Source organism: Equus caballus, chromosome 16 (genome assembly GCF_041296265.1).
Source record: "Equus caballus isolate H_3958 breed thoroughbred chromosome 16, TB-T2T, whole genome shotgun sequence".
Classification (NCBI taxonomy): Eukaryota; Metazoa; Chordata; class Mammalia; order Perissodactyla; family Equidae; genus Equus; species Equus caballus.
The window spans coordinates 20,417,862-20,445,283 of NC_091699.1; the positions used below are offsets into that span (position 1 = coordinate 20,417,862).

General features: G+C 39.6%; 1 protein-coding gene across 13 annotated transcripts in view; it reads right to left on the bottom strand.

The window, feature by feature from the left end:
• The window catches only part of GRM7 (glutamate metabotropic receptor 7), an 828,681-nt gene that overhangs the window by 303,498 nt on the left and 497,761 nt on the right, over nt 1-27,422 (bottom strand). For all 13 annotated transcript variants that reach the window (XR_011427207.1, XR_011427209.1, XR_011427213.1 and 10 more), the window contains exon 5: nt 5,576-5,716. Coding sequence is in view for 3 of the 13 variants with exons in the window: in XM_014731447.3 (XP_014586933.2) it covers nt 5,576-5,716 (141 nt within the window). In the remaining 10 variants the exon portion in view is untranslated. The remainder of the gene's footprint in view (nt 1-5,575; nt 5,717-27,422) is intronic.

Consider the following 27,422-nt stretch of genomic DNA (forward strand, 5'->3'; position numbering starts at 1 on the left):
GATGAGTCAGAAAATCAAAAATTTAACAAAGAACCGTATTAGCACATGATCCCATAATGGATGCTCCAGGTAGATTCAATCATAATTAATCTGCATCAAACCTCTGTTTAGAGAGCACAAAGGTGTAAAAATGCATTTTACATTGCTTCTCACCAAAATGGCTTCAAAAAGTCTTACAGCACCAAAGGGTTAGACATTATTTATCCATAACATTATGAAGTGGATTTCTCAATCATGCTGGATAAATTAGGTGCCGCAATACAACATCTATATAACAATTAAAGGTCAATTCAGGATAGAGTAATAAAATGACAAGGAAAACCAATTAGTATAGTCATAAATTCTTTCTGCACATATATTGTCAAAGCATTTGACTTACTTAAGTGTCAGTCCTTTGTCTTGATATTCTTGTTAACAAATTATATACGCTCTGATGGGCCTGGGTGCCAGGTGAGAATAAAAGACTTGGGAAATACATGGTTTATTCACTAACGGCATTTCTCAACAGCTTTTTTGGCCCTACCAAGAAAGTGACCTTTACTTAAACTATTAGCTTTGAGAAGTGACGTGTAAAGAAAAACAAAGTTTAAGGATTCTGACCTCCCCAAATGTGCACATTCACCAGAGTATGCTTTTTAGGCCCTGATATCTTTCCACAGTCAACACTGGTTGATTAGGGGCTCAAGTCAAAACTGAATTTGCTTATGGTGTGACTTGAAAGCAGTAGTAATGGAATACAATGGCTTTTTACTAAAGAAACTGTCACAAATTTATTCATTCTCTGTCATCTCAAAAGGAAAACAAATCTCTGAAAGTCAAATTGCCCCTTCACGGGATGATGGATTTCTAAATGCCGAGTTCCTTCTTTGCCTCAAAGAGGTAACTCTGATGAGTCAGTGTTCACAAAGTGGCATTTGGCAGAACAGGAATGTGGTTAGACAAATGTTCTGTGTAAGCCATAAGATATGACAGAGTGATAATTTTTATGGGCTGCCATAGGCAAGCACATTCAGATTCGCAGAACTTCCTTCTGAGTTTAAAGAATGGGTTTAGGAGCAAAGACCTTGGGGATGCTACTAACCACATGAGGATACGGAACAGCGGGGATAAAATGGTACAAAAGTTGGGACATGGAGTGTTTGGCAAGTCCAAGGCCCGATGATGCTTGGACACACACTCTGCATTATGGTGCTGACATTCCTCAAGCCTTGAGCTTCATATTCCATTCATAGTATAAAGTTACATCTGTCTGCAATCTTTTTGATACCTCAATAATTCACTGTGTAGTGAGCATCCCAGTGAAAATCTCCTCTCTACACTTAGGTTCCTATTCAAATCTCTGGCTTTATTTTCCTGTTAGAATTTTATATATATCTTGATTTTCCACAGGACTGACATAAGACAATATGATCTTCATGAAACCCTCACAGGCAACTGCATTCAGCCCAGAACACCAGATAACCATCGCCATTACTGAGCTCTTACTAGATATCAGTATCGTTTCAGATCTTCTTTAGATAACATGAATCATCTAATTTAATGCCCACCACTTTAGATGTAAATAAAGTTTATTATCCCCATTTCAAAGATGAGGAAAGGCTTTGAGAGGTTAAATAATGTTGCCCAATCTCCTACAGGCGTCTTCAGGGATAGCCCTGAACACAAACTCAGGTCTCTTTCATGCCAAAACTGCTGGTTTCTTAACCACTTTGGTAGAATGATTTTCCTGACTCTAAGAAGGCCTCAATCTCTTTTTCAGAGACATCACTTCCCCTGTGTACTTCCCTTCTTTCCTTGACCTGGGTATCTCCACAAGAACATGATATTCCCAAAGAGATCATATTGTAAACTGGTCTTTGTGTTAGTGATATACTGGCAAGTGTTAAGGGTGAACACACTCAGCCGGTGGGGTGGGGGTGAGGGAGCATAAACATAACCTGAGAAAATCACATCTGATCTTTCTGCCCACAAACCCAAGCAGTCTATGGTGAACTGGCTAGAAGGGCTTACTTTATTGTCTATGCAGCTAGCACTGTCTCCATGAGAAAATGTAGCTCTACTGTGAAGTAGCATGAATGGCATGAGTACCTGTCAAGTAGAGTTTGTGTTTTCTGTGAAAGCTTACACCACCAATAAACTGGCTCAACTCCGTGTCCTCTTGTGGGATGGCAGCAAGATAATCCATGAGCAGGATGGGTCTCTGGCAAGCCTTAATCTATATCAATATAGACAACAACCAGGGAAGGTGGGATGAAGAGTGTCTAGCTCTCAGGGTTGAGAGACCTTGGAAAATTGAAATGTTCTTTAAATACTGAAGAATGTAATAGCATTTTCTGTTTGAAGGTGATTTTTAATGCACATGGATAACTTATAGAAATAAGAATTACATGGTTGTTCAGGTAAGTTTCTATAAGAATCCGTGCACATATGGCCCCAAGTTAAATTATGAAGTCTACACAGTTTATTTCATGTTTAATAATAAATATTTTTTCTTTAACAATTACTCTTCCTTCCATGACTTTTTACCGTCTTGGGTTTTTAGAACTCACTATTATCCCCTGACTGCAGAAGTTTGCTCTCTCCAAATGGTATGAGTCCCATACCTCATCTTCAGAACTTGTCTGGCCAGGTAATTGATTCAATGATGATCTACTTGGAGCTAATATATATAATAAGTAGCTCATTATGACTTAAGAGGCTATACTGCCCAGAAACAAAGTTTTCCTTTTAACTTGTACCTGAATCCTAGGAATAAATATTTAAAGACGTTCTTACTCTTTAGCAGAGCTCAGTCAGAGAGCGAGAGATCTGTGAAGTGGGCTGCTTTCTTCAGTCCTCAGATCAACATATCCACTGTCTGCACTATCTGCGATGCCACACTACTCAGCCTGCCTCCTTTCTCGTCGCTTCTTCCTAATGTGCCCATTCTTTTAACATTTCAAATTCTGGTTACCAACGCAGATTTCCCTTATATCATCCATATCCTTAAGCCCATCAATGCTTCCCTCTCCCATGCTTTCTTTTCCCTCATTAAAAGTTAATTTCTCACCACAGTTTCAAGAACTCTCATTAATACAACTCAATCTGTCACGTTTCTTTATCACTTCTTTCCCTCCAGTCCAGCAAATCTCAGCATGACTTTTCTCCCATTTCTCCACTTCCAAGTTGAGATGTACTTAAATGTCAAGATATTTTAAAGAGTATATTGGGAATACTTGCAAAGCAAAATACAAGTTTAGTTAGATTTGGAAAAGGAAGTAAAAGAAAGAAAAACAAACACATGACCACACATGTTCTCACAAACAGTGATGGTAAGAGCAAGAGACACAACGATGGGGGTACCATATTTACCTCCACTCAATATGGCACATCTTGCTACAGTAGAAATGGTAAGGAAGGAAAGAAAGAGGAGAAAACATACAAATAATTTGGAGCCACAGACAATTTAATAAATATGATCATAGATTTTTGTTTTACATGGAAGGAGCATGATATGAAAACACAAACACTTCTATTTCCATTTCTGAAATGTGGTAGTTTGGATAAGGAGCTTACTTGTTTTTTTAACCCCAAATTCTCGATGATCAGCACTATCATGTGACTACGGATAAAACAGCCTGTGTTGGAGCATAGAAAAAGACTGGAGGCTGGCCTTAGACAGAACAATCCTAATGGCCATCAGACAATCCATTCCACCTCCTAGACACACTATGGAACATCAAACGTCAGAAAAAACTGTCATCAATCATTTAGATGCTTCTAGTACACTTGGATGTTCCTTGTCATATAGACAAATTATCCAGATGTCAAACTAATTTTTTCAGTTTCCAGTTGAAAGCTTTGTGTCATATAGGTCTAGTCAACATTGAATTAATTCTTTCCTTTTCCCCCAACATTAGAAGGATCACATTTCTGAAAACTCTGTTGCTACACACCATGGTCTGGAGAATGTGGTTAATCTGATATTCTAGTTAACTGAGTTATATATTCAATTATGCATCATATTGATTTTGTCTCATTGTTTTTCCTCACATCTCTGTTTATATCTTCTCTCTCCTTCACAGAAAACTCCTTGAGGAAAAGGCCTATACTGAAGCATCCTCACCATTCACGGTGTTTTTAGTATCATGGTTTACATGCGTTATTGCTAATTGATAGATGCTTTTCGAATGGGTGTATCTGATCGTCCAGATTTAATACCTGGATGACCAATATTCAAAGAGCTATACTGCAAAGATAAACACAGGAATTGTGTCCAACATGAACGTGCTTTTCTTGATTATACAGAAGATATTTTAGGTTTTGTGGTACTTCAAGGTCATCATTACAAAAATTGAAAGCTACCGAAGTATAGAATTGGGGAATCCTGTTAAATAGAGGGCTAGGTGATCAGATGGTAAATCATGTCACACTCTTGTATAACACCTTCCCATGATTTCCAGGACTCTTGGATAAAGACCACATTCCACATATGTCCCAACGTGGTTTATTCCTGGTCCATATCTTACACTTGCAGCCTCAGCTCACACATTTGTCCTATTCTCTGTAATTCAGTCACATTTTCCTGATTTTCACATCTTAAAAGGCACCATAATTCCTCCTGCTACAAGCCCTTCACCACATTATTCTATCAGAAATTCTTCAATCTGTCCTTCTCCTGCCCTAACCGGTCAATGCCTACTTATCCTTCAAGGAGGTCTTTTGAGATAGCTTCTGCCTCCCACATCAGTAAAATTCCTTGGATATGTGTCTTTATAGCCCTCAGAATAGTTATTGAAGTTTACAATTGTGCATTCATAGAGAGAGCACAAGAATAATGTTGATATTCCTCCATTATACTTGAGTCAGCATGAAAGCAGAGTCCTTACCTGATTTCTTCACCACCAGATTGCGAATGTCTAGCACAGTGCTTAGCAGAAAGGAGTTGTTCAGGAAATATTTGTGAATGAATCAATGAATAAATATGTGATTTTTGCCTTCTGACTACTTCATATATTTATAAATACATATACATGTCATACACACAAGTGTTTTTCATTTGGAACACTTGTGCAAAGTCACAGATGAGGCTAAGTGAGTATTTTTAAGCATATTTTAAATAGCAGTTGACTCATTAACTTGGACATTATGAAAATTAATTGGAATTCTCATTACTCTAAACCCAATACTTTATTTCCTTAATCAAAAATGTTGTCCACGGTAACAGTTAAATCCAGTACTGAGATGGAATTTGTCAGAATTTCTGTCCATGTGAAAATGACTTCATACTCCTGGCTACAACGTGAACTAATATTTACCAGGGAGAGCATTCAAAGCAACATGAAACCTTTTGGATTCAAAGAATCAATGAAAATGTCAATTACTGCTAGATGGACGGGCAGAAAAGAATATAATCTTGTCTGTACTTCTCTTGTCCTGCAAGACTTATGCTCCTGTTCCATTTTCCGAGCAATCTAGTAAAATCCAATTTACTTTTTCAATTTGTCTCCAGCCAAGCTTCCTTCTGTCAGCTACACAGACATTTCAATGCTGGTCATGCAGAGTGACAGGAGAAGGACAACAAGAGTGAAATTACCTGTGCATTTGCGATCTGTGTCTTCTTTCTTTGACCCACTAATCGTCAGCTTGCAGTTGAAGTTTTCTTCCCAGTATTCGGCAAACCACACGTTTCTTCTGTTGTTTTCAAGTGTGCGGGATGTAAAGTAGGCATCAAACCCTAAAGAGAGTTAAGTGAAAAGGTCATGGCTTGTCGGCACTGCTGGAACATTTGGAAATAAAACACCAGTGATGGTTTTTCTTTGTTTCAGCAGACTGCATGCTCTTTTGTGTCAATCAAACAATTAAAAAAATTATCAACAGAAAAAAATATTTTAATGCTGACATATGGCTAAATCTCTAGTTCAATCTGTCAGACAGATGTGTGGCCTATAAATGACATTTTCACAATGAAATCTGCATTAGAGACCTTAGGGATGACACGATGATCACAATATGTCTTGCATCTCCAGTAAGCCAGATCAGGGACAAAGCATCACCATCATCATGATCAAGATAATAATTGATAATTCCGGTGCTTACTATGGACCAGACTGTGTGCTTTACATAGATTCTTTTACTCATCTCAACTACTTATGTGGTAGTTATTATCATTCCCATTTTGCCAGTGAGAAATAGAGGCTTAGATGAAATAATAATGTGCCCAAGGTCAATCGTTACGTCATATTCTGCATCCCCTAACCATGAGCTACTGACCTGTGAATATCATTTTAAGACCTCTTTCATTTAGTAATGTTCCATTATGGAATTGGCTTTCTAGTCAAAATGGAAGTTTTCGAAGAGCCATAGGTAAACCGAGCTGAACATAAACTCAATGCTGTTCACAAACAGTGTGAGATGAACAGAGATCCAAGAGGCCAGGTCCCCAGGAAATGTCTAGCTACCTCATTAGCATGGTGCAGCATTGTTCCAATGAAGCCATAAGGTCTTGTGAGAATCAGAATCAAGGTGGACGCAGTATCACAAGACCTGGGCTTGAATCATACCAGCTCCACTAATGTCACTATGTCGTGGAAACAGGAGCAAGTACACACTTAACCTTTCTAGTCTTCCTTTCATCTATCTGTAAAAGCAAAGATGACACCACCTCCTTCCCTCACAGTGTCTTGTTTGTGGCAGTGGGAAGACTTTATAAACTTACAAACTTTAAAGTCAAGAATCATAGAAAAAGATGGACTTGCTTTCACATTAAATTATTCAAAGTTTTTCCTTAACTTTAAGGCCATTAAAAAAAAAATTAGCTTCAGACCATAAACTGTGTGAGAAGAGCATGTCGGGTTAATTTTATTCACCACTACATTCCCAGCATGGAATTCATAGTCTGACATTGTGGACATAGAGTGAGCCTACTATAAATAGAAATTTGGAAATAACAAGACAGAGTGAAAAAAAAAAAGAAGGAAAAAGAAAGCTATAAAGCAAAGGAGACTACAAAGCATTTTAGGGAAAATAAAAATAATATTCTTCATCTCTTAGGTCATTTTCCAGGCTGTTGTCAGAACATGATAGTCTTGACCAGGTACCCAGCCAACTACCCTTTTCTAGCCACTGCCTTAACTGACTGGAGAGTATCCTGGCTGTAGCATCTGATCTCATTCTGGTATCAATATTGACTGATTAATCTGTCTGGCTGCAAGTCCTCCTCCTGCCTCACTGTTCTCCCACATCCCTGCCTCCAGATGACTGTTCAGTAGAATAATATAATATTCCTAAATAAAGGGGAAACTTTGGGGGAAAGAGAGATGAGTCCTCCATGTTTTTAAGATCACTACCTGTACACACTTGGTTAAGTACACACATAGCCATTCACACATGTTGACTAGCGATCTTTCACTTTTCTCTCTATCTTTGCCCGCAAAAAAAAAAAGCCAGATCAACAGTGGTGGATTGTGACATTGGTGGCCTGTGATGGACCATGCTTCCTGGGCTTCAAACCCTCGCATAGTCCCCTTTTACATATTGCGTCTTTATCCATAGGACAGTGGCAGGTACAGGGCAAGCAGAGGCTGGGAAACCCCGTGCCACTGTGGCTCGTCCTTGTGGAATTCTTATTCTTGGAATCCAGCTGCCATGTTCTAAGAGGTTTGACTGAGGGATCTGAGGTCATGTGGAAAGAGGAGCCCAGCCAGACCCAGGCCTCTCAGCAAACTCTTTTTGCTCATTCGAGCCCCTCAGCTGATTGCAGTAGAATCACTTAGCTGATACCAGCCCCAATTGCAGAAGTGTGGTGATTTGTCTTTTTATTTTTGCTGAGGAAGATTAGCCCTGAGCTAACATCTATTGCCAGTCTTCCTCCACTTTACATGTGGGTAGCTGCAACAGCATGGCTGACGAGTGGTGTGGGTCCACGCCTGGGATCTGAACCCACAAACCCAGGCCACCAAAGCGGAGCACATTGAAGTTCATCACTATGCCACAGGTCTGGCCCCTGATTTTTCTTTTATGCTGCTACATTTGAGGTGGTCTGCTATGAAGCCACAGACAACTGAAACACTCATTCATTATTGCAGCACCCTGAGCCCTTCTCTGTGCAACAGCCAAACGACAAGGCCCTCTTAAGGAAGTAGCATCCTCAACAGAACACAAAGGGCTTCAGAAACAAATTCTTCAGCCACATGCCACAGGTCTGAACCCAGAGCCAAACTCATAGTAGAAACTACTCAAATGGCTCAATTTGTAACACAGATAAATACACTCCGCAGCTCAGAAGAAAATATATTTAGAGGAAACTTCATCACTGAGAAAGTCTGTTGCTTCCAAAAGCCTCTCTCTTCAACCTGTGTCTGCCGGGAAGGCAAAAGCATGTTGATGAAGGAAGGACTAGTTTGCAGCTGGAGAACGTGAAGGTAGGTGACTGTGGAACATTTGGAAGAGAAGAAAAGGAAGGGAAAGCAGCAGCCACTTCCTCTCCCCTCTCTTCTAAGTGAGAACCAACAGATTTGTGGAAAGAATGTAAGCACTACAGAGGCTGTCTTCGTGCACTGTGCCAGGAAGTGGACGAGGCATGGACTTTCCTAGCAAATCCTCTGACCTTTTCACTAACATATCTGGCTGCTTCCCAGCTTCCTCCTTCTTACAGTGGGGCTGCTGGCCACCCTCACCTATAGACTGAGCGCTGTTCTCGCTTCCCAAATGCATTTATATATGACTTTCCTAGAGATCTCATATAATGCAGATTTCGATTCAGGAGGTCGGGGGTGGAACCAAAGATGCTGCATTTTTAACAAGCCCCAGGTGGTGTTCATGCCGCCCAGCCCTTAAGAAGCAGGGTTCTAAGGCAAATCCTGCATTTTTAACAAGCCCCAGAGGATACTCCTGGTGGCCATACTCTGCAAAGCGGGACTCCAGAGCAAATCCTGAACTTCGACAGGTGGGATTTCAGCCGTTCCAGCCCAACTTGCTAGGTCTCAGTATTGTCACTCTCTCATCCTCCAATTTTTGCCTTGGTCAGATGAGAGGGTTTTCACTTTGCTTCTGTAGTTGAGACTTGCTTAGTACCCTGCTGGGTATGACAGGAGCCCTGCCTTGCCATCCCATAGCCTGCAGATAGCCCGGGGCAGGCAGAGCATGCTCTATTAATCTATCCATGAATTTTCCTGGTGTGCTCACTCTATCTATGCAGCCCTGAGCATCGTTGCACTGGCCCCTTTGCAGCTTCCAAAGACTGAAGTCCTCACCTGCGTCTCCTGTTATCACTCTGGGCTCCCTACCTCAGAACTTCAACGCTGGTGCTGTGACTCAGTGTTTCTATGAAGCTAACCTGAAACAGCTCTGTGTCTTCTCTACCTCCTCTGAAGCTCCACACACCCTGAAGGGCAAACCCGGAGCCCTAGGCCAGGTACTAAGATAGCATATACTTGCTTTTGAGTGGTTTCCTAGAGACTTGAACTGCCAGCCTGTATGAGATCCGCACTCTCTTCCTGTCATTAGGGAAGCCACAGAGTGTAGTGGTGAACATAGACATGAGTTCCAATGCGTGGGCTTGAACCCAGCTTTGCCACTTTCTACCTGTATGACCTTGAGCAGGTTACTCAGCTATTCTGTGTCTCAGTTTCCTCACCTATAGCATAGGGTTAATCTTATTACCTACCTAATAGAGTTGTTGTGAGGGTTAAGCGAGTTATTATTTGTAAAGTCCTCAGCATTGTGTCTGATCAAGTAAAATATTAACAGTTGGTTGTTCAATAAACATGTTCATCCATTAAATATTTACTGAGCATTTACTCTGTGACAGGCACTATTCTCTGCGCTCGCAAATCTTGGGATTAAAACCCATGTGGCCCCTCGTGGGATTTATAGCCAGGCTGGTGGGAAAGGTAGACTTAAAAAGTATCATTTAAATAAGTATAAAATTACCGCAATGATGGTTTCCGTGCAGGAAGGGTACGTGGTGCTTGGGGAGCACAGAGGGGGAGAGAACTGTCTCGGAATCAGAGGGCTTCCTGGAGGGAGTAGATACATGGATGAGAAAAGGGAAAAATAGGTTTTAACGGGGAGTGGGGGAGGGGCAGAAGTTGGACATTTTTCCAGATGGAACAGCATGTGCTGGGCCTCAGGAATAGTGAAGTCCTTCCAGCATTACCAAATATCCCAGGACCACTAGTCTTCAAAATCAACAAATATGAATGGACCATCTTCTATGTACATGTAATCTCATATTGCTACTAAAATTCTAATAAACCAGTGGCATAAACATTTATCCAATGAATGAATAGATCAATATGAATAAGTTAGTCTTCCAAGTAGTTGTCAAAAATCCTGATGTCAGGCAGATTTCTACTTGGTCCAATAAAAAGTTGCACTAATAGTTACAATTAGAAAAATAATAAGCATTTTGTATCCATTGTCTCATTGCGTAACATAAATCTTAGGAAGCAGGTACTAATCACATCCTCACTTTACAAGTAGAAACAAGGCTCAGAGAGGAATTTGGACCCACATGAGCCTGATTCTAGACCCTTATTTTTGCCTTTCATACCATAAAGCAGTGATTCAAACATTTTGGTGGATATCGCAATAATCTGGACAGATGATTGAAAAAATAGAGACGTAGCTCAGTGAGGTAAGTCAGCCCTGGATTTTGTTTTTTCCTAAGTTCCCCAGGAGATTCTCGTATCCACCAAAGATTGAGAACCACAGCTATGGAGCATTGCTGCAGCCCACTTACCACACCAGCTCTCCTCTCTCTCAACTAGAGGCCCCATCACCAAATTACTACATCAGCCATCAATTCCACTAGGCAATTCGGTGTTTCAACACGTGGAAGAGCAAAACAATTACCTGGTTAGGTGTTGGAATGGGTGAGTCAATCAAAATGGTATAAAACTGGCAACAGAGGCTGACAGTGCTGGGGCAAAAGCCATTTTCAGAAAACAGAGCTCCTCTCAGACAAATCAAAGAAGCAGAAGCAGAGGTCAAATAGATGTCATTCGATTTAGTGAATCCTTGCTGATTTACTTCACCTTAGCTGAGTCAGATTTCTCTTAGGAACTAACAATTGGTGTATTTCTCTTTAGCTGGGCTGTGGCAAAAGATAAACTGTCTTACTGATTCCCTCTATCCATTCTCATTCACAAAGATTGAAATTGTCCGTGAGATACTCAAGTTTTTAGAAGAGACCTTGCTGTAGCCATGTACTCACAATGCCTTGGAATGTACTCCGCAGTCCTTTGGGTTAGGCACACACCCCAGCTCTGCTTTATTGACAGACAAGGAGCTTCTGATACGAGGTGGTCCAAAGCTTCCCCTCTGGCCGCAGTGACTGACCCCTCATGCTTGGCCTGTCATTACTGTTTATGCAGCTTAGTGGTTATTGCTATCTTTTTTTAAGGAACAGGGTATTTAATATAAGATGTACAGTCACCAAGGTGCAACAGAGTCAGGAATAGAAGCCAAAATTAGAATAACTCTAATAATCTAATCTAATAATATATGTACATAGGGGTATGTGTGTGTCTGTGTGTGTCACAGAATTGAGATTTTCTTCTCATTCCTCCTAGAGCTCAGAAGAAAAGTGATCTAAACACATATCACTTTATTATTAGTTAAATTAACAATTTTTAAATGTAACCCAAGACACCAAGACTAGGCTTTCAGTTCACAGAAAACAGAATAAGAATTACCTTAAGGAGAAAGGTCATTCTTTTATGTGGAGCTGATGAAATTCCTAGTGTTAATTATTCCTTTTGTTGGACAGATGATTTTAATTTCAGAAATTAATCCACAAGTGATTCTAAAGCAAATTCCCACTGAGTACATGTTGAACAATATTCCTATAATCTTGGAAGTAAATTTAGAAAAAAATCAAAATAATGAACAGAGTTTCAGCTGGCATTAGACTACACTTCTCTGGTTCTCTCCTCTTTTATCTGGGGTGATGCTCAAACGCCTACTGAAATTTGTGGTTGAGACAAGCGTGTGCAAATCAATAGACACATAATTCATCCCGGGAGGTATGTTTGGGAGGTGACCTTTCCAGCTGAGAAGGAAGAAAGCTCTCACAAGTGTGTGATATGAAAGGAAAGCTATCAGTGTTAAGAGGGGGTCAGAGGACACAGCTGCCTGCTCTGCTGGGGTGAAGGCAGGCTGATAGATACTAACGGAGCTTCACACGGCCTCAGAAAGTGACCAGTAGCCCTGATTGCTGCCTTATTCACATAGGTCATGTATTGCAAGTTAGAACATCTCTGTCAGCCTAAATGGCAGGGAGCACCTGAGGCTTCATTCCATGGCCAGTAAAGGAGAGGCTCTTAGCTCTTCCTGGTCTGCCTCTGACTCAGGAAGGATGTGCTCATGATTCAGAAACACACAGCTCCTGGTACATAATAAGGATGCGATTCTAACAGAATAGATGAAGGAACTGATGAATAAAAAGAAGAGGAGAAAAGACAGATGGGGACAGAGAGAGAGGCAATGAGAGAAAGAGGGCGGGGGGGGGGAGGGGAAGAAAGTACATTGCAAACCTAGTTGAGGATCTTGAGATGATATCATCCTGGATTAGCTGCATGGTCCCTAAATCCAAATGACAAGTATCTTTATAAGGGACTCACAGAGGAGAGACACACAAGGAGAAGAGGCTATGGAGAAAGTCATGTGAAGATGGAGGCAGAGACTGAAGTGATGCAGCCACAAGCCAAGGAATGACTTGGAGCCACCAGAAGCTGGAGGAGGAATGAAGGACCCTTCTCTTGAGCCTCCAGAGGAAGCATGGTCCTGTCAACACCTTAATTGTGGATTCCAGAGCTGTAAGAGAATACGTTTCTGTTGTTTTAAGCCACAAGTTTGTGGCTATTTGTTATGGCACCCCAGGAAACAAATACACTCATAATAAGCAAAAACCCTATACTTGAGTGTACCTTTCTGCAGCTTCTCTGAAGAATAACATTTGTTGCTCAGATGTTGCAAACTGAGGACTTGTGGAATACATTTAACCTATGGACTTGTCCCCGCTATTTCGCCCCAGAGTATTTTTAAAACTATTTTAAACATCAGGAGATTTCACTTGTAAGTCCAGATTTCTGGCTTCACTTGTAAAGTTAGAAAAATCTGAGAACACAGCGTCCATTCCCAAGTGGATTCCTCTCAGGTAGGCCTGAGCTCATCTGCTCCGAGTATGTCCCCACCATCTCTGACAGTTTCAACCTGGGCCTCTTTTCTCATTTGTGAGATGTGCGTGGTTGTCATGGCAGACACTGGGCTCAGTGCCACCACCGAGACATGCATCTCTCTTCCTTTAACACCTTTGCTGCAACTTGAGTGATACACAAACTCCACTGAAATGAGAAATACTATCTTAGGCCCTGAGGAATATATCCTTGAAAAAGCTACTAAAAGCATGGGGAAGCTGGGAAAACAGCAGGGTATAAAACTGATGCAGAGAAATCATCTCTCTTCATACACACAAACTCAATCACTGAAAAGGTGTAGTGGGAGAGAAGACCACAATTAAAATAGCTACAAAAGAAAAAAAAAAACCTATCCAAGAACAAGTGTATCTTCCCATTTAATCAGGTTGACTTTTGTCTTTCAGTAGAATTTTAAACATTCCCTTATGTCTGTTGCCTTGAGGCTAATTTTTAAATTTTATGTCATCCTATTAAAAATATTAACATTTTCTTTTCCTAGAGCAAGACTAGCTGCTTTTAAAGTTCATATGGAAAAATACAAGAATGAGGAGAACTTTGAAAAAGAAGAGCATGTGTGCCTGAGTGTTTGGGGGTGTTGAGGCAGGAGAGTGAGGAAGAGGAGGGCAAATCCTACCAGGTGAGAGATTGGAACAACAGATTGTGAATTCTCTATGATTCAAAAAAGTAGTCCTGACACAAGAATAAGGAGATTGATGGCCCACTGGAATAGAACAGAAAGTCCAGAAACAGACCCCATTGCACATGGGAATTTCATATAATAGAGAATAAAGGTAGCATTTCAAGTCACTAGGGACATACTGCCCTTTTAATAATAAGCAAATAACAGCCACTGGTTGGATAATTGTTGGTTTGCAAACTTGAGAATTTCCTGGGTAAAGTCTGAAACTGCCCCCCCGAATACAGAAGGCAAGGAGAGAAGGAAGAAAGGTGCAGACCACTCAGATTGGCAGGTGACAGGTTAAATAAGCGAGGGAACTTATGAGGCTTGTCTCAGGCGTGTGCAAGAGGAGTAGATCACTGGGCCCACTCACCAGAAACTTAAAAGTTTATATAGATGCCTTAAGAGAGTTCAGTCACGTATACCATCTAGATGTCCTCAACACCACCTTACCCTCTTAAAGCTACTTTGAAAACGGCCCTCACTGTGGGAACTGCGGGCAGAGCCCACATTCCAAAGACAGGGGAGTGAATGAGGAGCCTCTGATTGTGAGTCCAGCTTGAGGGTCAATCGGAGGAGGTCATGTCCTCTTGATGACCTCCTCCAATATAACTGGATAGTGATCAAATTGCATCCAGGTAAGAAATTTAACATTGTATTAACCCACAAGAACTAATGAGAAGCATTGCATGGATTTAACCATAGTAAGTGAATTTGGGGTCTCCAGTTTCCACGATAGGATGAATTCTGCACAGTTGTAGGAACTGGGGATCCCTCACCCTTAGTTTGAGGCCACCTGCTGCAGGATGTCTGCAGTGGGTTCCAGTGCTGTGCGTGGTGGTCCCTGATACTCTCTGCAGTGGCCCTGCCTGCACTTGTGCCGTTCTGTGGATGGTCAGTCCCTTGTCTGCCTCTCTCTCAAAACTTTAAGTTCCTCATGGACAAAGACTGTTCTACTTGTCTCCGCCTTCCCAATTCAAGTTCCTGTAAACATTTATTGAAGTTGGAGATGTAAATCAGTTTGGCACGAAGATCATTACTGATCTAGTGGGACAAATCTAGGCTTGCAGAAGCACCCACAAATTTGCTGGCTGTATCTACTGATGAGAGTGGTGGAAACCAGCCATTATTTTTGAGAAAACAAATAAGAATTATTGCAATGGAAATTATTCCACAAAGAACAAAAATCTCATGGGAAGTGTTTATGAATGAGGTAGAGGGAATAATGATTGCAATGTTATTCCACAAAATGCCTCCAAAGGGCCGTTGCATACTATATAATGCTAGAATGCCTGCCATTTGTCATTCCTTTAAACTGCCTAGGAAACAGAAGGGCATTTTATGAAATCTGAATATACTTAGATTGGAATGAATATGGGTATAAAAACTACATGTTAAACTGATAGTTTGTTAAAATGGTTAAAAGCAGACTCTGAAACTAGAAGTCTAGGGTTCACTTCCTAGCTTTGTGACTTGCTAGCTAGATGACCTTGAGCAAATGACCTAACCAGTTTAAGTTTCTCAATCTGTATAATGGGGTGATGATAATATCTTCTCAACAGGATTGTTGTGAGGCTTCCATGTGAGAACATATGCAGTGTTTAGAACAATGTATAGCACATAGTAAGAGTATAAATATTAACTAAATTAAAAGAAAATGAACACAGACACACGTGTAAGGTGAGAAAGAGACAAGAGGAATTTTAGGAAATTGCACTTTAACATTAGGGGCAATGCATGAAATATTCAGCTATCAAGATCCTGGCTTTGGAGTCAGAGGGACCTGAGTTTGAATCCTGGCTCTGCCAACAAACTAGCTAGTTTATTTCAATTTAATTTAGTTTTATTTTATTTTTAAAGATTGGCATGACAAATAGAAATGGCAAGCAATAGGATATATTGCAGTACATGACAAAGCCATATCCTCTTTAAGCATTTCCTATGGTAAGAACAAATGCCCTTAAGATAAAGGTGCATCTTCCCCCCACACTGGCATTTCCTTAAGGATAAGCATCTTTCCCTAGGCTGGGAACTGATTGTTGAGCTCACCTGTGACCACCCAGTCTGAGACAACAGGGCTGCCACCCTGCTGTATCCACCAAGACAGCAGACCTACTACCTGCTGTGTCCATCAGTTGCTGTACTGACTAAGCAGTCTCATGACTACTGTAAAAGGGACATTTCAATCATATGTGAAACATGCTCTTTGAGGGTATATAACCACTCTGTCCACCCCACCTCTTTGGTGCCCTTCCTTCCTCAGGGAAGGAAGGCCCTGGGCCATGGTCCTCACATTTTGGCTCAGAATAAACTCACCCAAATTTTCATTTATAGATTGCTTGTGGATTATTTGTGTGGACAGGCACCTGAGCTAACATCTGTTGCCAATCTTCTTTTATTGCTTCTTCTTCTTCTCCCAAAGTGCCCCAAGTACATAGTTGTATATTCTAGCTGTAGGTCCTTCTGGCTCTGCTACGTGGGACACCACCTCAGCATGGCTTGATGAGCGGTGCTAGGTCTGTGCCCAGCATCTGAACCGGTGAAACCCTGGGCCACTGAAGCAGAGTGTGCAAACTTAACCACTTGGTCAATTGGTGGCCCTAGCTATTTTATGTAACTTATCTTATGTTAAGGTGATCACTTAGGTTTCTGTTGTTTGTGTTTTGTTGTTGAACTGTGTATTTGTTTGCTTATTGATCTTTTTGTTTATTCATTCACTTATTCCAAAAGATATTTAAAATGGCCCCTCTGTTTCCTCATTTGTATAAGGAGGGTAGTAGGATCTACCTAACAGATGAATGTTAAGATTTAAAATTTTAAGGCTAAACCAACTAATATCTTAAAGTTGCTGAGTAAATGCAGGTTCCTTTCCTCTTGTTAATGTATGCAGTTTTAATATCAGTTTGAGACCCTATAAAGTAACCACCTTCCATCCTTGAAAGCCCTTTATTGTTATCCTATGCCATGTGCAGCCATGTGAGCTTAATAGACTGAATATATGTTGCTTTGGGGCAGCTCAGGATGCACAGGTCAGTAGAGATGGAAGATAAGATGCCATCCCTCTAGTGGATGCTTTTGGAGGTGAGACTTGAAGGAGCTATCTACCTGGAGGCCTCAGGCTGCTTCTGCAGAGTGTGGAAAAGGTGATGGATCAGGGTGTGGTGGAAGGCTCCTGCTCTCCTTGCTTCTACCTCGCCTTCATTATGATGCCCAACTTGAACCCTGCCTTAGCTGGTTAAGTGTACTGTGTAGAACTCTGGTATAGGGCCTGCCTCAGGAGCACCCATCCTTCACACAGGTTATGGTATTACTCTTGGGCTGGGTCTTTTACTGTCATTACTATAATTTCTTGCTTCCTGCCCTCGTGCCTTCCTCACCTTCCCTTTCCTCCATCTATACTGTCATTTTTCTAAGATATCCCAAATTTCCGTATCTTTCTTTCCTCCCCAGTAACAATGAATATAAAAATCATGATGCTAAGTTAAGGTCCCTTAACTTGAACATATCTATTCTTGCTGTGTGTATCATGATTACTCAGATAATATCACAAGCTCCAATGTCTTCTGAAACATCAAATAAGGATGGAAGTATGTTGCCCACAATTGACTGCATCTCAGTGCCATTCTTTGAAAATTGTTATTCACTATATGAAAGCTTTCAAAAATTTTAATTAATAATATTTTGCTATGTATAGAGGATACACATATTTACTCAAGCTTGATATTATCCTAATGAATGTAGGGTCAGACTTATGTTTCCATAGTGAATTTTACGAGCGTTTGTAATATATAATTTTTTGTGCAGAAATGTTTGAGAATTTTGAATCATACTAAATTATCATGATTATATTCATTTGTGTATATAATTTTCCAACAATTGAATATTACAAAATAATGAATTTAACCCATAGAAAGTATTGACAGTTCAACAAATGGAACTTACCTATTTTTCTAGACAAGAACAAGTGAAAGCCAGACAAACTTGTCAGAGAATTATTCTGCATCGTGGAAGCTTCACGTTTTATTTTTAATAACCGTAGAAGAACCACGTTGCCTGGTTACCGTCTTCATTTTGTACTCTGATCTAAAAATGTCTCAGCAGCCAGAAGTTTTCAGTGAGCTCAACACCTAAACTTATATAATCAAACATCTATAACAATCCAGAAGGAATTTTACCAAAATGACATTTCATTTTCTTCCTAATCACAGATTCAGCCGCTGCCTAAAGACTGAGTGAAAAATATTAACTAACGTTTTGAAGGAAGGACGTTAGTTATGCAGATCTGAGAGAAAAATAAAAGTTCAGGGGAAAAAGGGCAACGAAAACCTTGAAAAAGAATAATGCCAGTGTTCTAAGTGTGTGACCATTTACTATTTCAATCCCCATGGAAATATAAATCAAAAGAAGACAAACTTTGGGGGACTGAAAAAAGCTTAAATTAATATTTAAAATATCATCTAATAATTTCATGACAAAAGTCGCTTTCATTTTGGGATATTTTCAGGTTTGACTAGAACTAACATCCCGGCTTTTCGATCCCTATTCCAGCAAATACTAAAGCATGTTATTTTCATGTATATCATTTCTTCTTGTATTATTTGACATATTAATGAAGACATCATACATTCAGAAGTGTAAAAACAAGCTGAGAATAGATGTCTCATGTAAATAAATGTCTTCATCTAAGGAACAAGATCAAGAAGCAAATTCAGATCATTTCTTTTACCACCCAAGTTACCATGATATTTCTGAGGTGGAGACATTGTGTGAGGTGCTGTAATAGGAAAGACTATTTGTTCTGAACTCTTCTCTCTTCTGTTTTTGAGCAACTATATCCTATTTTCTAGGAATCCAATTACACATTAGTACGGTTGTGCTAGATGTTGACTGGCTGAGTTGGAGGAGAGCACCTAACCCAATCTAAGTCAATCAAATCTCCTTCCTGGGGACCCTGAAATCAGAAATACAGTTATGAATCATTTAATGGTAGGAATACAGTCTGAGAAATGCATTGTTAGGTGATTTGTCATTGTGTGAACATCATAGAGTGTTCCCACACAAACCTAGTTGGTTTAACCTACTACACACATAGGCTTTATGGTGTAGCCTATTGCTCCTAGACTACAAACCTGTATAGCAAGTTATTGTACTGAATATTACAGGCAATTGTAACACAATAGTAAGTATTCGTGTATCTAAACACATCTAAACATAGAAAAGGTACAGTAAAAATATGATGTGAAAGATAAAAAATGGTGCACCTGTGTAGGGCATTTACCATGAATGCAGCTTGCAGGACTGGAATTTGCTCTGGGTGAGTGAGTGAGTGAGTGGTGAGAGAATGTGAAGTTCTAGGACATTACTGTACACTTTATAAACACCATGCTTAGGTTGCACCAAATTTATAAAAATACATTTTTCTTTCTTCAATAATAAATTAAACTTAGCTTACTGTAACATTTAACTTTATAAACTTTTAATTTTTTTAACTTTTTGACTCTTTTGTACTAACGCTTAGCTTAAAACACCAACACGTTGTACAGCTGTGTAAAAATATTTTTTCTATAAGCTTTGTTTTCTATTAAATTTCTTTTACCAATTTTCAAATTTTTTTGTTGCAAACTAAGATGAAAACATACAGTAGCCTAGGCCTACACAGGGTCAGGTCATCATCAATATCATCGTCTTCTATTTTCACATCTTGTCCCACTGGAAGTTCTTCAGGAGCAATAACACACATGGAAATATCTTCTCTTGTGATAACAAATGCCATCTTCTGCAGTACTTACTGAAGAAATTCTTGAGGAAGCATCGCTCTTTTCAGAAATATGTCCATGGTGGTTTGCTTGGTTTGTTCCTTTTTTTCATCATAGATTTGCTCGTAAACTGATAATGCATTATGAACATTCCTCTCTATTGATGAAAACCTTTTGGTGTTGGGATCCATGTTTTCAAACTTTTTGAGGAGTTTGTTGAGGTCTGCAAAAGCTTCTGCAAATCCCTCACTGTAATTTTCTCGGAGGGGGTGGGGCGATTCTTCTTTTTCTTCTCCTACTGTTGCGTTTTCTCTTGTCTTTTCATTAGCTGTGAATTCCTGTTCCAGTTCCAACATCTCCTCATTAGTCACTTCCTCAGGAACCATCTCTAGGAGCTCCTCAATGTCATCCTCATCCACACCCAGGTCAAAGTTGTTTGCCATCTCATCCACAGCCTTGTTGACTTTTGTAACCTCCTCATCCACAGCAAATCCTTTGAATTCATGGATGAACCTCTTGAGTGTCTTCTTCCAGACGCCATTCATACACTCCTTGGTGACATCACCCCAAGCCCAAGCAAGGCTCTTGATGCAGCCATGGATGTTGTAATCCTTCCAGAATTGCATCAGTGTCTTCTCAGTGTCTTCCTCAGTTGCAGCAATAACCTGGGCAAAGGTCCTCCTTATGCAGTAGGCCTTGAAAGCCACTATAAGTCCCTGATCCATTGGTTGGATCAAAGAGGTGGTGTCTGGAGGGAGAAACACCACTTTGGTATTGGAATGAAGATCACCAATGAAAGGAAGATGTCTGGGAGTATTATTAACAATAAGAACAATCTTGAAAGGTATGCTATTCTCCAAACAGTACTTCTCCATTTTGCTGGCATAGAAATTCAGGAGGGCATCTTGGAAGAGAAGCTGGGTCATCCATGACTTCTTAATTCTCCTGCAGTACACTGGTGGCGTGTGCTTATTGATATGCTTGAAGGCCCTGAGGTTCTCACTGTGCCAGATTCCAAAGAATTTTAATTTGTAGCCTGAACACTGTCCCTAAGCAAGAATGTTATCCTGTCCTTAAAAGCCTTGAAACTTGACATTGACTTGGCCTCCTTATGGATGAAAGTCCTTTCAGGCATTGGTTTCCAGAATAGGGAATTTTCATCCATATTGTATATTTGCTCTGGCAAGTAATTTTCCTCCACAATGAGCTTATCTAGAGTTTACAAAAATTCTTTAGCTGCCTTCACATCAGCACTCGAAGACTCACCACTCGCTTTCATATTATGTAATGAATAACGATTCTTGCATCATTTGAACAACCCAGAGCTAGGTGTGCATTCAACATCATAGTTGCATCCAGTCTTTTCTTTAAACATCGCAAACAAATTTTTTGCTTTGGTTCTGCTTATTGTCGTGCTGAGAGGGATACGCGTCTGTGTCTGGTCTTCAATCCAGGTCATTAGAAGTTTCTCCATGTCTAATATAGGCCCTTCTTGAATTTTTGTTAGTCTCATTGCTGTCAATGAAGCAGATCCTTTAACAGCTTCCATCACTTTGTTCTTGTTCTTCAAGATCGTAACTATGGTGGAATGAGACATGCCTGACTGGTGACAAATAACTGTCACTGATTTTCCACCTTTGTAGTCCTTCATCACTTTTAATTTCTTTCCAGCTCAATCACTCGACATGGCATCTTACTGGTAACATTATTAGTGGATTTTGTATGCTTAGGAGCCATGATGAACAAAACAATATGAGATTAAATCAAGCACAAGAGAAAATGATGCGACCAAGAGAGGCAGTAAACAAAAGATCTATGAGGCTGCTGCCAGCATAACATGGCATACTGCTTTACAGTAAACCTTTTTTACAGGTAGAAAAGATATTCTCTAAAATAACAATAAAAAGTATAGTATAATGAATATAACATAAACCAGTAAGATAGTAATTTATCATTATCAAGTATTATGTACTCTACATAATTGTATGTGCTATACTTTTATACAACTGGCAGTGCAGTAGGTTTGTTTACACTAACATCACCACAAACATATGAGTAATGCATTGTGCTACACCATTACAATGGCTAGGATAGTGTCACCAGGCAATAGGAATTTTTTAGCTCCCTTATAATCTCATAGGATTATCTGTATACTCAGTCCATCATTCACCAAAACATCATTATGCAGCTCATGACTGTAATGAAACTTCACTCTCAACCCAGACTGCTCACTTTAATAGCAGAGTTGTAAACTCAGGAGTTGCTGATAGTAGCAATGTAGACTCAGAAGAGAAAAATTTGGTTTGCATTGGGAAAGAAGAATGAGTTGACCCAAGAGAGAAGAGACATGGAAAAAAAAAAAAAGTGTCTTACATTTTCTACAGGGCTCAAGTACCTGGTTCCAAGCAGTTTCTAAGACCTGGATATGTTACTTTCCATTGGGTTCTATAAGACATCTCTTTATTTGCAATAAATCATCCCCCCTCTTTTATGCTTAGACAAATCCCAATGGGTTTGTCTGCCATTGATTGGCAACCATAAGGGTTGTAACTAATATTGATGTGGGGATAAGTCAGATATAGATCTTGCTCGAGGAGATTGACAAGAAGTAGGATGCGCACAGATAATTTTAACAAAAGGGAGAGAGTCTCAGAAGTTATAGAGATGAGAAGATAGACATTTTCACAGGAAGAAGCAAACATTCCTGGCTCTGGAGAAGGGAGATCAGAAAAGATTTTCAGAGCAGTGATATTATAATCAATGTATATGAAAATGTCCAGAATGATGACCAATGTTTTGTTTTTTTCTTTCAATTTTTTGTAGGTAATTTGTGTTACAAGAATACAAATTCAATTTGTTGCCATTTGGTTCAGACACAGAAATCCTTGTTTTTCCTCTCAACGTGGAACACTGTTGGTGGGAGAGCTTCATGCTCTGAATTTCAGCTTGAGCAATAGGATGGATTTGGTATTCAAACCATACAGCCACATAATGAATACGGTCTTGTCTTGAACATGATGTTTCCAACAAGAAAATGTGGTCAGCGCTGTTTGCACCAGTAGCCCTACTGACAAAGTTTTCTTCCTCCAAGGAACAGGCAGCAAACTGAGTGCCAGAGGAGAATTTTGTGACAGTTATTGGCAGAGCCTATGCTTGCTACCTAGGTCAGTGACATTATCCAAAGAAAGAATCTCATTTTAGTCACCAGGAATTGCTTCTTTGTCATCTAAATTTCAAGTGTCTTGGATGAAATCAGAAAATGGCATGATAGAGCAATTAATCACAGCAGAAATTAATTAAAGCAAGTGGTCCCTTGGTAGGGAGATTATGAAAATATATGATACACAACCCCTGCCCGCAAGGCACTTTCAGTCTTTGGGGTTAGATAAGAAAATACAAACAATAATGATAACAGCAATGCCGAAAAATATTTATTGAAAAAATTTAATCATTATACTGAGCTAAGAATATGTTATTTCAATCCTCACAAGCATCCTATGAGCTAACCATCATTATTATCCGCATTTGGTGAATGAGTAAACTGAAAGTTATATAGTGTAAATAACTTTCCCAAAGGCTCATGCCTAATGAGTGTAACCTGAACACAATCTGCCTGATTCTAAAGGGTAAGCTCTTAACCACAATGCACGAAGAAATAAGACAGCAAAGCCATATAAGAATTTCAAAGGCACTCTATAGATGTTACAGGATTTTAGGGGATGGAGAAGAATTCTAGGCTGGAGTTATGTGCATTTATACCATGGTGGAGCTGTGATCTGAGTTCAGCTTTGAAAATGTAGAGCTCATATAGATGGGAAGGACTAAAGAGAGAGGAGGATAATAGAAAGAATAGAGGGGTGAGGTGGTTGTATTATGTGTGTTTCTAGGTAATGAATAGACCAATTTGAGTACAATAGATGCTTTACGCAAAGGAGACCTTATGTAAAGGTATGATGGAGCCAGCTTGTGGAGGGTCTTAAGTACAAGGAGTTTGGATATTATCTTATGGGCATTGTGAAGTCATTGAGGGTTGGTTCTTAAGAATAGATACCATGATAACAGAAGTACTTGAGGAAGAACATACTAGCAAGACTGGGAGCAGTGTTCCTATCTGTTGAGTGACACTGTGATAGAAGCATTCATGTATGTGGTCTACCATAATTTTTATAAAACCTTGAAATGCAGCAACTAACATGTCCATACATAATGTCACAGAAGATGCCTCTTTCAAGGTTACCCAATGGAAAAGGTAGACACACTATTTTTTGTCCTAGTCTGTTTACTTGAAATCTCGTACTCTTAACAATTCAACCTGAAAAGCACTAAACAAAGAGACATTGCAAAGCTATAATAAAAATTCTAACAATTGGGGCTGGCCTGGTGGTGTAATGGTTAAGCTTGCATGCTCCATTTTGATGGCCTGGGGTTCATGGGTTCAGATCCTGGGCATGGACCTACACACCGTTCATTAAGCCATGCTGTGGCGGCACCCCACATACAAAATAGAGGAAGATTTGCACAGATGTTAGCTCGATGACAAGCCTCCTCAAGCAAAAGGAGGAAGATTGGCAACAGATGTTAGCTCAGGGCCAATCTTCCTCACAAAAAAAACCCACGAAAAAACAAAAATTAACATTATTTAACATTTACTATTTCTATGTTCTAAGTGGTTAAAATGAAAAACCTATTTTAACCTTCCACATACCTGAAATGGAAGTACACTACCCTCATTTTTTCAGATGAGAAAAGCGAAGCAGAGATAGCATGGGCCATTTGCCCGTGGAGATGGACAAAGCATTCTATAATTACTGGAGGACATGAGATTTCATCCAGATTCTCGGGCTCTAGACCCTGTGCTCATGGTTTGGCTATGAGCTTCTCAATTACAGCAGCGGTTCACTAATAAACAGCATGAGGACTAGAGTCAAGGGTAGATTGAAAACAAGGATCTCAAGGGAGAAAAAAAGAAACTTGGTCATTGGATCTAGAGTTTGAGAAAGAAAGTTGAGGGTGGATTCAAGAACGGCTTGAGGAAATGATTTTTTTATTTTTATTTTCATTTTTTAAAATAGAAAAATGGTGCGATTTCCAAATCACCGAGCTTTAGGTGATGGTTGAACCATGAAGGAAAATGCTATGAAGTGTAAAGCTATAGATTCAGAAGCCAAACAAATGCATGAAATGCTTGGAACTGAGAAAAAGGATAAATTTTTAAAAAGAGAGAAAAATATATAAAGAAACAAGAATGGTACATAAAGAGATGAGCCACGAAAAATACCCGTATTTAAGGATGTCAAGAGAAACAAAGGAGCCATCAATGGAGATAGAGGGAGAATTGTTAGGAAAATAGAAAGAGATCAAAGTAGACTTGCAGAATGCCATCACTCAGTAAGATCCAGGGTCATCTTGGTTGGCGTGCAACCTGAGACACACAGAGGACTTTAAGTTTAGAAGTCCCCTATGCTTTGATTTAATGCTCTTATGTCACCGTCTTGAAATTCTTAATCATTTTTGAACAGGGTCTTCACAATTTTATTTTGCATTGGGCCCCACAAAAATACACAGCCAGTCCTAGAAAGATCTCAGGGGTCACCTTTTCCAATTCTCCACTCGACGATAAAATTTCCTTTCAAATTTTCCCACCCATAGACTATCAAATTTCTCCATAAATATATACAATCAAAAGAAACTTGGCATATTTTGGGGTTAGGCTGTTGTGTTCTCAGACAGATATATAAGCTTTGGGAAGCTCTTCCTATAAGAGCTCGTTCCTATAAGCTTATTTTAGTAAGCTAAAGTCTGTTGTTCTATAATTTCTATTCATCTTGGTTCTACTCTTAAAGAAAACAAAGTATAAATATAACTGTGCTGCCATGTTACCTCTAACTTTCATGATTTGCCTGATTTCGAACACTTTGTCCTATAAAACCCATAAACTCTTCATTGCCAATTGCCAAGAATGTTGTTAGCACATAGTAGGCACTCAGTAAATATTAATGAATTGAAATGATTCTGGACCTTATATCCTAGGCTGTTTCTCACTTTCAGAAAAGATATTAAAATGTACTTATGGGCTGAACCACCCAATTTAAGATTTCTGAATATGTAGTCATTTTAAATTTAAATTGATTCCCACATGGTAATCCTGAACATTTTTAGAAGGCAATGGTCATGCTTCACAGAATCTTCTCATTTTCTTTAACTTTCTCTAAAGTTAAAGGTAGGAAGTTTCCTCATCACCTGGGTCAACTGTAACTTGGGTATGTTCCAGAAGTTTTGAGTCACTTTAAAGTAGGTTTTCTCAACCTCAGCACTATTGATACTGTCGCCAGATAATTCTTTGTTGTGGGGGGCCGTCCTGTGTATTGTATAGCAGCATCCTTGGTTTCTACTCACTGGATGCCAGTAGGATTCCCCTCCCCCATGCCAAATTGTGACAAATAAATGTCTCCAGACGTTGCCAAATGTCTACCGTGGGGTGAAATCACTGTTGGGTGAGAACCAGTGATATAAAGTGAAACAGCTCTTCATGATGGCTTTAAGTGGATGTATGGTATTTGCTTCACTGAATTATAGGGTTTTCTTTTAATCATATTGAAAAATAAATATAGAAATAGTGTGTAGGGTATGACACAGTGTTCCTTAAGTTATGTACGGATATTAGGGTGCCTGGAAGGAGAGTAACCAAAATTTCAATATGGTAAACTTCCCTGGGGGATGGGCTTTAGTTTCCTCTTTATACCTCTTTTTTTGGTTTAGTTACTTCTTCACAGTTTCAAGACTCTTTAAATTGTTAACAATAAGAATGAACAGTTTTTATAATCAGAGAAAAATGGTGTTTTAATTTTGAAATCAAATGATGAATATGTGGGTGGTAAGGAAATGAAGCCTGTGGGTATAGACACATTCTAGGAAGATTCATGAGACAAACTCATGGGGATTCTGTGTTTTCCCCCTTTGTTTTCTAAGAACCCATATCCTATAGTTTATAGGGAATGGGAATAATTTAGAGTCCATGAAGTTCTTCTACTTTGTGACCCCAAACTATTTTTTATATATACAGGAAAAACAAGATGACACAATAAACTAGGAGTAGTGCTTTAAAATGAAGAAGTAGCTATGTTAAGCACAGTAGCTCCTAGAAAGGAAAAGTGGTACCACTGGTGTCAGATGACACACACAAAGCGACTTGGGTATTTCTCATGAAATAGACCACTAAACTGAGTTCTTTTTTTTTTTTTTTTTTTGAGGAAGATTAGCCCTCAGCTAACTACTGCCAGTCCTCCTCCTTTTTGCTGAGGAAGCCTGGCCCTGAGCTAACATCCGTGCCCATCTTCCTCTAGTTTATACGTGGGACACCTACCACAGCATGGCTGCCAAGCAGTGCCATGTCCGCACCCGGGATCCGAACCAGCGAACCCCGGGCCGCCGAGAAGCGGAACGTGCGAACTTAACCGCTGCGCCACCGGGCCGGCCCCATAATCTGACTTCTTTTTGTACATCTATCCACTCATCCGTCCAAAACATGTTTCTTAAACAACTAGTAATTTTTGGTCTTGATACCAAAACAAATATATAGCATGAAACACTATTCATGCATTTCCAAAAGCTTCATATAGACATTCATGCCAAAATAATAACAATAAATATAGTAAAATGTAGATAAATCAGAAAGTCTCCAATTTGTTAATCAAAATGCAAAAGATGAAAATGTATTGAATTTTAGGATAGGTTAACTGGTAAGGATTCAACAGTTGTCCTTTTCAGTTTGTAAAATATATTTTTTAAAGAAAGTAAAAACAAAAT